Source organism: Bubalus bubalis, chromosome 1 (assembly GCF_019923935.1).
Source record: "Bubalus bubalis isolate 160015118507 breed Murrah chromosome 1, NDDB_SH_1, whole genome shotgun sequence".
Lineage (NCBI taxonomy): Eukaryota > Metazoa > Chordata > Mammalia > Artiodactyla > Bovidae > Bubalus > Bubalus bubalis.
Genome location: NC_059157.1, coordinates 185,134,277 through 185,146,408, shown reverse-complemented (window position 1 = coordinate 185,146,408; position 12,132 = coordinate 185,134,277). Strand labels below are relative to the sequence as shown.

Genomic DNA, 12,132 nt, shown 5'->3' with positions numbered 1-12,132 from the left:
TTGTCTGCGTTGGAGGGTGTTTGTGCTTTTCCCCAACCTCAGCTAACTTAGATTGTAATTTCTTTAATCTGCGCCTTTTTCTTCCTGTGAGGTAGTAACGGGACGCCCAGCCTGGTAACGATTGATGGGCGGAGAAGCGTCTTCAGCAATGGCAGCTTTGTCATCCGCACTGTGAAGGCAGAGGACTCTGGCTATTACAGCTGCATCGCCAATAACAACTGGGGGTCGGATGAAATTATCTTAAATTTACAAGTACAAGGTACCGCGTCTGGGGGTTCTTCTTAATGCTACTTTTTGTATGTATGCCTTTGTGCAAAGAATGAAAGTGAGCAAATTTAAAAATCAGCCTTTGTAAAGAGCTAATTGCTACTTTCATATAACAAAAGCATGGATGTTCATTTTGGAGATTAGAGTTAAACAAATCAAGGTAAATAAAAAGCATTCATAACCTGAGAGCTAACACTGTTTACATATTTTCATATGAGAACCTAGTCTCATCTGTCTTTGCTAATTGCACGATTTATTCCACATGTATATAAGCATCACCCAGAAAATACCAGCAAGAAATAATTCCAAATTGAGATGCTTTATGAATGTTAATTAACTCACTAGTCATATGCAGTGTATATTAAAAGGACACTAGCTGAAACTCTAGAGGGCATTCATGTTTAATTATGTATTTAATACAGTGTATGTAATTTTTCTTGACTTCATACTCCAAAAGTACATGACAAATTTAAGACTGTTGAATTAAAAACATGCATAAAATCCCAAATGGCCACTGATTGGGTTCAAATTTGGATGCACAGTGATATTTTATTAGTAGAAAAATCAAAGTGTATACTTTTCCAGATGTAAGTGTTATCACATTAATAATTAATATAGTGCTAACAATATTGTCACATTAAATTAATCACAGTAATTTGTGTTATCATAGTAATAAATCACAGAAGGCTTGATAAAAAATAAAATAAATGTTGCCCTCAGTGGGAGGGAAGGGAAGGAGTACTATCTATTTTTTTAAATAATGTAAAATTGATCGGGAATTTCAAGTAACTTGAAGTTGGGAGAATTTCAGGGCATTTTCCAGAGATAGACACTGTGTTATAACTCTAAAGAGACGAATCTATTTTTCATGGCTTTGGGTTAATACCAGGCTTCTCTCAGAGGAAAAGAGAAGGACGTTTTATGAGAAGCTTCCTATATAATTTTGATAACCTTACTCCAAATTTCTTCAGTATTTCTGTCCAGAGAGCTAATCCAAGATATTATTAAGGCTCATTGATAAGAAGTGTGTATTCTTCAAACCTTATGTGACAGTTCAAGTGTGTGCACTTCCACTCAGTGGTGCACCTGTGATTTCAGTGGAGTGTGTGTGTGTGTGTATGTGTGTGTGTGTGTGTGTGTGTGTTGCCTCTTGGAAGGGTGGGTCAAATACTGGAAATTTTTGCAGTTTTTTCTCACTAGCTACACTTACCCTCCCCCTTTCATATAGCTGAGAACAGAAAAGCTAAGTGGGTGCCATTTGTCTTTGTCATTTGAATCATGGCTGAAATTCAGAGTGAAATAATGCATGTATCTTTAGTAAGTTCACAGAAGGTTTTAATGAGTGATGAGCAACTCAGATACTCAAGGAATTGGCAAGGGAATGAAAAAATAAATCCAAGTAGAAATGGGATTGAATTTCTTTAAAGAATAGAATCATTCTGTTCTATCTCTTTAGCCCAGGATATCAATTAAATAGACATTTTGACAGACATGAATTGCATATTTTGTCAACCTGAAACATTTATTTAATAAATGGCTGTTAAAAATCATTTGGTAAATGACTGTTAAAGAAGACTGAAGATGTGAACAACTAATTCTTGTTTTCTAAAAACTGCTTCCTCTCTAGTTCCACCAGATCAGCCTCGGCTCACAGTTTCAAAAACCACCTCTTCTTCCATCACCCTCTCGTGGCTCCCTGGGGACAATGGAGGCAGTTCTATAAGAGGTAAGAAGAAAGAGCTTGCCCACAATGGATGATTAATTGACATTATCCACAAGTTGATAAGTGACACATTTTTACCAAGTAATTGTCATGTGTTTGTTTCTCCCCCAAACTCATCATATAATGAATTCTTCCATTACCTACACACACACCCCCAAAAAAACACACGTCTATTTTTATAGTATTTGTTGTCACTCACTCATTCATCCAAGGAAATCCATTCACAGAATCAGTACCATGCATCCAATCTGAGTGAAATATTAACACATACCAATAAAGAACATGAGTATGGGCAAACTCCAGGAGAGAGTGAAGGACAGGGAAGCCTGGCATGCTTTGGTCTATGGAGTCACAAAGAGTTGGACATGACTGAGTGACTAACACTTCCCCTTTCACAAACCGAAGGAATGAGCTAGCCTGATGATTCCAGCCTCAATAGGATTGGACAGCAGCAATAAAGAAAGAAAAAACAAATGTGGTGCCTCTCCCCTAAGAGGCTACATTGAGTTTCTTCCCCTTGTTGTCAACACTGCTTCTTCTGTTCAGGTACTCATTCCTTCAGTTGAATAACCACAGCGACTGTTCTGATTTAGAATGCACTAAAAGATGGGAGCGACCTAGTTCCACAAATCTTTTGCAATCAGGAGTAGAAAAGAATAAGGGTATTTAAATGGAAGGAAGGGGCTTCCCTGGTGGCTCAGAGGGTAAAGAATCTGCCTGCAATGTGGGAGACCTGTGTTCAATCCCTGGTTTGGGAAGATCCCCTGGAGAAGGAAATGGCAACCCACACCAGTATTCTTGCCTGGAGAATCCCATGGACAGTAGAGCCTGGCAGGTTACAGTCCATGGGGTCACAAAGAGTCAGACATGACTGAGTGAGTAACACGTCCACTTTCACAAACTGAAGGAATGAGCTAGCCTGATGATTCCAGCCTCAATAGGATTGGGAGAACATTCTGAGCAATATTTGGACCAAGCAGAGAGAAATAACCCAGAGGGGCAACTGCAGATGCATGGGATTAAGAAGCAAGTGACAGAAGGGGTCCTAGAGCAACAGGGAGAGGCTGGAGGATAGATTTCTGTAGGCAGAGGACATCCTTCTTCTGAGAGAGGAGGAAGGTGATGAGACAACTGGACATACAGAGCCATTTTAGAGCAAGGCCAGTGGCGTCTGGAGCCAGGTCATTTCAGCACGTGATAGCAAGTTGCCGCTCCTCTTCCCAGCTTTGCCCTCAGTAATCACAGCCAGGTCAGGGATATTTGCTACCCATACAGGCTTTTCTTTTCTCCAGACCCAATTGTTAAACATTGATTAGTGTTCTATTGGGAGAAGGGGAGGATTTTTCCCTGTTGTAGGGAAGAAAAAGGTGGTATTATTTTTTTTTTAATAGTTGGATGATTAGGGGAGAGGATGTGTTTGTGGGTTTGAGGAACATGGGTAAAATCTATAACAGATGCCATAGGAAATGCGCCGGGAGTCATTAATGGCGAATGCCATTGCCGAGAGGAACAAGGCCCCAGCTGCAGGGAAACGGCACAGATTGCAGTGGTCACAGTCATCACAGGTTAATGACTTGCTCAAGAGGTGCTGGACCTCTTGCACAGGGAGGTGAAGCATGGTTACCAAAGCTGGTGACCAGCAGGGTAAGTGTGGCCAGGACTCACCAGAGTGAGTGAAAACAGGCTTCTGGTTAAGATTGTCTATCAGAGGTTCTAAGCTAGGTGGAGAACCAAAAGAAATAAAGGGAGTCAAATGCAAAAATATTCCATATTACCAACTTCTGGCCATTCCCACTAAAGAAGTTAATAAAGAAAAGGTGGAAAATTAAAAAAAAAAATGGGGCACCAGTAGAGGAGTCTAAGGAACCCTAGGACTTGAGGCTCAAATGACACAAAGTCTTGGGTCTGGAGGGGCTTCCCTGGTGGCTCAGATGGTAAAGAATCTGCCTGCAATGCAGAAGACCCAGGTTCAATCCTTGGGTTGGGAAGATCCCTTGGAGAAGAGGATGGCTACCCACTGCAGTATGCTTGCCTGGAGAATCCCATGGACAGAGGAAGTGTGAATTCATGGGAGAATAATTTCAGGAAGGGCATGGAGTGGAAGGTCTTAGAGATGGAGCCAATTTCAGTAATGAAGAGTTTCCAAGCAAAGATGACCAGAAATCCTTGAAATACAGTGGGGGCCAAAGCCATTGACATGGGGGTTCCCATGGCCAATACTTAGAAAAGCTTCCTAGAAGTGGTTTAGATGGAGGACATGAGAAGGAAAGCACAAGTCCCATGATGCATGGGGCACCAAGGAGTGGTGAAGTCAGGATATGACGGTGGAAGCTAGATCCAGATCCATCACTCACCTGTCCAGTGTTGAGTGCAGATCAGGAACAGGGAAGGGAAAACAAAGCTCAGGAAAGAGGAGGGGCCCCAAGGCTGCAGGGGCCAGAGGGCAGGGAAGGAGGAAGCAGTAGAGATGGTGCTGACCATGGCCGCAGAAGGAGGACTCAGAGATAGGTGACCTCACATGAGACGCATGGAAAACACTGCTTCTGGCAGCCTGGGGTTCACGGGCACTGTGGTGTGGAGGTGAGAAGTGATTTCTTACTGGTGTTAAAATGGAGTTCCATGGGCAGGAGAGAAGATGCCAGCATGCTAGTATAAGGACACCACACATCAAGCAGGCTACTCCCAGGCTGTCTGGGTGTGAAGGCTTAGGAGACAAGGGCAGAACAGACAGGACATATTTGCCCCAGGAAGGTGGATGGGGTGGCAGGGATGAAGGCTGTAACAGGGGTGGGGGTTGTCTCCATGGTCACAGGGGCCCAGGAGCACAGGCTTCAGAGTTTGACAGTAGGATGTGAATCCTGCTGGTAAGACCCAAGTGTGATCACCTAACCTCTCTGGACCTCAGTGTCTTGGTCACTGCTCTGGAGATGTTAATTACTAATGTGCAGGGTTGTGTGAGGTGGTGTGAGTAACAGGCTGTGGATAATGCCTGACACAGTGATGTGGACTGAGCAGAGTTGGCTGAGGAGAGTCCTACCCCTTTTGATAGCATACCCCTTCTCCAAAGCTCTGGTTCCCTATAAAACCAAATATATATTATATATAATGTGAAAGTGTGACAGTGTTAGTAGCTGAGTCTTGTCTGACTCTCTGAGTCTGCAAGGACTGTAGCCCACCAGGCTCCTCTGTCTGTGCGATTCTCCAGGCAAGAATACTGGAGTCGGTTACCATTCACTTTTTCCAGGGGATCTTCCTGACCCAGGAATTGAACCCAGGTCGGCTGCATTGAAGGTGAATTCTTTACCATTTGAACCGCCAGGAGGATATTATAAAATATATTATATGTATATATATATTTAATAAATAATATATATTTATATATGCATTGAATATATAACATATATTTATATATGAGAGCTTCACTGGTGCCTCAGACCATAAAGAATCTGCCTATAATGCAGGAGGAGACCTGGGTTCAATCCCTGGGTTGGAAAATCCCCTGGAGGAGGGCATGACAACCCATTCCAGTATTCTTGCCTGGAGAATTCCATGGACAGAGGAGCCTGATGGGCTATAGTCCATAGGGTCAGAGAGAGTCAGGCACAGCTGAAGCAGCTTAGCATGCATGCACATAATATATATAATATATAAAAATAACCCAGCTTCAGACTACACCCATTCCCAAGGATTGGGCACATGTGCTCTGAAGATCAGACATTTAGAGATCGGGTGTCCAGTTACACCTTTTAAAGAGAATGGGCAGAACATGGTTTTAACTTCATTACACTCTCCACCGCTCCCACCATTGTAGCATCTGGTGTAGCCTAAATATCTCATAATCAATATGTCGTCACAGCACCTCTCCCAGCCGGGATTCAGTGTCCTGGAGTGCAATTATTCTCTTCTGAAGATACACAGTTCTGAGAACTCACCCTGCACACAGTGCAAACATTCGAGGGAAAGCAAGTAACGTTCCATGACTGCCTCTTGTTTTCCGAAGGATATATACTGCAGTACTCCGAGGACAACAGTGAGCAGTGGGGGAGTTTTCCCATCAGCCCCAGCGAACGCTCCTACCGCCTGGAAAACCTGAAGTGTGGGACTTGGTACAAGTTCACTCTCACTGCACAGAATGGAGTGGGACCCGGGCGCATAAGTGAGATCATAGAAGCGAAAACGTTGGGCAAAGGTACATAAGACTTCTGTTGTTTCTAGAGATCCTCTGTCTTTCAGATCAAAGTATTGGGGGGGTGCGGGGGGGCGGGGTGCGGGCAGCAGATTGGAGTCACAAAAGATGCATCATGGATCTGTGAGTTTGAATGTTGTTATCCCCTGATGGGTCTGACAGTGTTTCAGCATATTGAGAGAAATGGCTGGTCTTTACAAAATAGTCTGATTCTCTTTTTTAATTATTTCATTGGCAGTTTAAAAGAAGAGTGTCCACAGACATAAAAATATTGTAAAGTAAATAGCCTCTAATTAAAATAAATAAATTTAAATTAAAAAAAAAATAAGCTTGTGGTCACCAAAGGAGAAGGGTAGAGAGGACTAAATCGGGAGTTTGGATTTAACAGATACACACTACTGTGTATAAAACAGATCATCAACAAGGACCTACTGTATAGCACAGGAAACTGTACTCACTATTTTGTAATGACCTAAAAGGAAAAGAATCTGAAAAGAATATATATATATATATATATATATGTGTGTGTATGTATACACACACACACATATGTATAACTGAATCACTTTGCTCTATACTTGAAACCAATACAACATTGTACATTAACTATACTTCAATAAAGATGTTTTTTAAAAAAAGAAATGTCTTTTGAAAATCAAGGGCTTTGGTGCCAACAGTACTACTCCATTCCCAGGCTGAGTAGCCATGAAGTGTGACCTTTGCCCTCTTACCTTCTCCTAAGGTGACCTCCTCCCTTGTCACCTCCTCCCTTTTATTTATAACTGTCACATTGCCTCATAGACTCTGCTTTCCAGGTGAGAAGTCACTGGGGTTGACTGTTAACCTTCTTCTGAAAGGTGGACCTTCAGGGAGGCGAACCCCAGGGCAGTGATGTTGAGAGGTGAAATGTGCAGCCTGAAAACAGCAGCGGGAGGGAGGGATGGAGCTGCACGTGAGTGTAGGTGAGGAGGTGAAGAGAGGGTCTCTGCAGGTTTCCTCCCGCTGAGTCTCATCCAGTGGCATGGACCACATGACAGGCACGCCAGACATCAGCAGGCGAGGGTGTCATTTGGATGCAGTGCTGAGTTTTGGATAACACACACCAGGGCTCAGATGATGAAGTGCTGACTTCTGCAGAAATATACCCATCGGGTCCCTGGGCTCCAGTACGAAGCGCTTGGGTGCTGTGGGTACTTCCCACGTCCGAGTCTGCCTTCTCTTGGGTCAGGTCCATGAATGGATACATCAGCCCAGCACATCACAGTGGTTCCTTCAAAACTACTCAAGAAGGAGGAATCCCTCAAAGCTACCTGAGAGGCTGTGTCCTGGGCTGACATCCTAAGTTTTGCCCACCAAATAAAACAAAGTAAAAAAACAAACAAACAACAACAACAAAAACACTCAAGGAAACACATACCTGAGAACAGAATTGTTCTTCAGGGAAATCTAAGATTCACAAAGATAACTGCTACCTGCCCAATGTTCCCTTTCACTCCTAGGTTATCTTGGCTGGGACAGCCTGTTGGTTCATAACATCCTGGTAAAGAGTGGACAGGTAGCAAGTAGCCTGTGACCCAGACTTGGACTGAGCCCCTCACCTGCAGGGAAGCAGTCCAAGGGCAGTGTGGGACGACCTTGGTGACCTTCACTCACACACCCCGTGGCCTGGCCCCTTGTGCCCTCTCCACAGAGCCCCAGTTCTCCAAGGAGCAGGAGCTCTTCGCTAGCATCAATACCACACGTGTGCGGCTCAACCTCATTGGCTGGAATGACGGCGGCTGCCCCATCACGTCCTTCACACTCGAGTACAGACCCTTCGGGACCACGGTCTGGACCACAGCCCAGAGAACCTCCCTCTCCAAGTCCTACATCCTGTACGACCTTCAGGAGGCCACGTGGTACGAGCTACAAATGAGGGTGTGCAACAGCGCGGGCTGTGCAGAGAAGCAGACCAACTTCGCCACGCTCAACTACGATGGCAGTAAGCTGGCCCTGGCCTCCCGCCTGCATCTCGGGACACGTGCACAAGCTCGCTGTCCCTCTCCCATTCGACATCCATCCTCAGTGCAATGTGACCCATGCCCTCAGATCCCCTTAGGCTTGGGGGCCGTCCAGTCTGCAACCCGCAGGGCTCCCTAGACCAGGTACCCATGTGGCCATGGCTGTTCCAGGAAGGAGGGACTGAGGCCTGGGGACCCTCACTAGGCAGTCAGGGTGCAGGAGTGACTTCTCTTCGGGCTGAAGGCTTCTCTGCACGTGGTTGGTGCTTGGTCATGACTGTGAGCTAACACTGCTTTTGTTGTCTCCCTCCCCTCTGCCACCCCATCCCAAACCACATAACAGCTTTCTTTTTTCTCTCATTTAGCCCTTAAATTGCATGTGCAAAAGCAGTTTTCCATAAGTGAAGGTGCTTATGTTAGTCTCTGAGAAGAAACAGAGGTACAGATAGAAATAGAATAATGTCAAAGGATGGTAGCAGACATGCACACACATACACATACATGCACACATGCATAGGCTCACACACATACAAACATGCAATTTGCAAGGGGTTTCTGAAAACCAGGCAAGGTGTCTCGTGACAATTAGTTGACTGAAAATAAGAGAGAGACATTTTTATCCTTTTTTTCCTACAGCTAGTATTGTGGGCCATTTATTGATGTTGAACAAATGTCAAGACCAGTGAAGCTAAAGACGGTCTGACGTTGATGGTTCTGCAGTCAGGGAATTTCAGAGAGTCCTAACTAGAAGCAAGTTGAGCTGATTTTTGCAGCTTTGCAGTGGTACTCTGGGAAAGGCAGTGGCTGAATTAGGTGCTGTGCTCATTTGTAAAAACAGTCTCCACTGGTCAGATAATTTGGAGCTGTGGGCTCAGCTCCCTCGGAGCCCCTGTCCAGCATCTACCCACCAGGCCAGACCACGGTGCTGGGTGACCTACCCAGAAAGTCTGTGCCTGAGCAAACAGCCCGTACTGTATTTTTTACTGGAAAGGCTAAGGGGTGTCCTCTCTTCTGCCTGTGTGCATTCAGGATCTTGCCTTAATTATAGCCCTGGCAGGAACTTCCTTGGACTACTGGTTATCCTGTCCTAAGAAAAGAGAGTCCATAAACCCAAGGAGCCTGGGACATGACCAAAGGATGCTCTGAAGGTGATGTGGACTCAGCTTCTCCCTTAGCCATTTTCTCCTGGTCAGTCTTGACCAGCCCTGGGCTTGTTCCTCCCACCCTGGCACACCCTGGAATTTCCTGCACAAATTCCTCCTCAGCCACAGCACAGGCTCGCCCCCAGCATTGCAGGCCTGGGTGGGGTGAAGGCAAGAAGGTGCCTATGTGGGAGTCCTGGAGCTGGTGATACCAGCCTGGGCCCCTGCCCTCAAGGCCCCTGATCCAGCTCCCAGATGTGAGGCTTCTCCTCAGAAGCCCTGCTCCTCCTGGGCCACATCACTCTAATCTCCTGGCCTCAATCAGCAGTGACTTCACTCCAAGAGGTTCCATCGCAGAGCATCAGCCACCATAGAGCAGCACGTCTGACCTGCTTTCTCCTCCAACTCTGTTTCATTCTTTGATCTGACAAACTAAAGGGCTTTGATGCTGACCAAACTTTTCCCTAGAGTTTAAAGGCTCCCCAAAGTCCTTTGCTAGCAGAGTACACATTTGAGCAGAAAGTATATTTCTTGCTTTAGATGATGGACGTCCACTAATTGCCTTTTGATCATCCCGCTCTGGCACCCAGCCTGACTGTAATCTGTGTGGTCCAGAGCACACAGCTTCAAGGTGCACGTTGGTGATAGGCTTACAGCTAATCATTTAATTAGCAACCTCTCACATGCAGCATTTGAAACTGTCATTCTTACTTAACAAAGTGCTCTGCAGACTTTAAATGGTTATTTTCTAAAAGAAATGTCCTCACTTTATCCAAGATCTCAGATTAGAATCATGAAAAACATGCTACATGTAAAATGTTCTGAATCTGACATGATTTTATTACACTAGAAAGACAAATGCATATGTCTATTTTCCTTGAAAAAGGTTACATATTTCTTTGAACCAAGCTTGTGGATATATAGCTTTAATATCTCTTGTGTCACTTCTGCCTGAAGAATTTTTTTTCATTTGGGGGAAAACAAACATTGATGATTAGCTTTCTGGCTGTACTAGTCAGATTTCAGATTCTTCCGTATTTTTTTTTTTTTTTTTTGGACTCTTTCTTCTGCCATCCCCTCAGCCAGGTGTTTGTACTGGTCCTGTGTCATCTTGGTTTTGCAGACACATCCTCACCTGCATCCCCTTTTGTGCCTCTTACCTGAGTTCTGAGCATTTGCAGACCTGGGGCTCCAGCCAAAACCAATGTTTATAAGTTGGAGGAATGATATTTTTGGCCTTAGCAAACAGCAGAGGGGCCTGGTGTTCTGTATTCCTGCTCTACTCACTAAATGCAGGACAAAGACACTTTTTGTTCAAAGGGAAATTATATTATTTTTGCATTATTTTTCCTAAATTACTGACTTCCTGGCCCTTGTTTTACATGGAAAATACAGAAGACTGTAGCATCTTTTCATAGTGGTGGATGTCAAAATGCAAGCTCCATAAAAGGGGATGCCTGTGTTTGAATCTCTGGACCCATTTTGTTCAGCCTCTCAGCAGAAGGCAGCTTAAAGCAGCTCAGAGTTCAGACTGCTTAAATGTTTCCTTGTAATTCTAAATAATCTGAATTTCAGGGCATTATAAGGGTCAATAAACAGCTTGCTTTAGAGACCTGGATGGATTCTCTTTGAAAAGTTGATTTTGCTCTAATGTCCTGAAACGAGACTTTTAAAAGTAGATTTGGTCTTACATCCATGATAAAAAGCAATGAAATAACCAAAGAAAAGAGATTTTCCACTCCTTTAAGCAGGTCTATCTGGTACAGTCTCCCCGAAGCCTGCCTTCTGTCCACTTGCCAAATCCATTGTTCCTTCTTTGATGTGCAATTTTTCAAACAGCCACTCTCAATTGTGTTCTGGGTGACACTCAACTCCAGGTAAATGCATGTGACTTTTTAAAGCACCCAGCCTGGATATTATGCTTTCAAGTGTCTGCACCCAGCACGTTACCAGTGAAGTCCCTTTCAAAGAAATGGGCTTTGTCCTTTGTGCAGACTCTAGTCCCATGTTCTGTAGAGTAAGCATAGGAGGGAAGTGAGTGAGTAAAGAAATTAGCAAGGACCTAGATGAAGAGTTCCTTTCATCTTCATCTCCGTGGACGCTCTCGGATCACCCGCGCGGTTTTTATAACCCATCATCCCTAAAAACTCCGCCATGCTGTCGTCATTAACAGCCACCTAACATCATGACCCTGTTTTCAGGTACAATCCCCCCACTCATTAAGTCAGTTGTCCAAAGTGATGAAGGGCTGACAACCAACGAGGGGCTCAAGATGCTGGTGACCATCTCCTGTATCCTGGTGGGGGTCCTGATGCTGTTTGTGCTCCTGCTGGTGGTTCGGAGGAGGAGGCGTGAGCAGAGGCTGAAGCGGCTGAGAGGTGAGCGGAGGCTCGGCCGTCCCCCTGCACAGCGGGACCAACAGCTAGCTGGGGGGAATCTCACCCCACGGAATGCCTTTCCCTCTCTGGGCCAGATCCCCAGGCTGCCTGGTTCTGTGACCTGTGATGTTCCTTGAGCAGGGTGTCAGGGCCTCGCGGGCAAGTCATACAGAAGTTACTACTCAGAAACGGGGTGAAAGCCAACCTCTTTCAAGTGTCCTAAATCCTATCTTGGCAGACCAAGAGAATGACTTTCCTTAGAGAATGACTTTCCTGTGGGTTTGCCAACAGCCACTCTTTAATTTTCAGTCTCTGCAGCAATGCCACCAATTACGGCCTCCTTTAAAAAGACCTGTCTGATGGACTCTGGAAATGAGAACTGTTTTATTGCCGGGAAGAGGAAATTGAGGGTTTATGGTCCCTGGAAAGCATTGTG

General features: G+C 44.9%; 1 protein-coding gene across 1 annotated transcript in view; it reads left to right on the top strand.

Annotated features, from left to right (window-relative positions):
- DSCAM (DS cell adhesion molecule) overlaps window positions 1-12,132 on the top strand; it is a 283,047-nt gene that overhangs the window by 217,068 nt on the left and 53,847 nt on the right. The window contains exons 16-20 of the mRNA XM_045165314.1: window positions 96-259; window positions 1,895-1,993; window positions 5,991-6,179; window positions 7,867-8,157; window positions 11,520-11,696. Coding sequence (XP_045021249.1) covers window positions 96-259; window positions 1,895-1,993; window positions 5,991-6,179; window positions 7,867-8,157; window positions 11,520-11,696 — 920 coding nt within the window. The remainder of the gene's footprint in view (window positions 1-95; window positions 260-1,894; window positions 1,994-5,990; window positions 6,180-7,866; window positions 8,158-11,519; window positions 11,697-12,132) is intronic.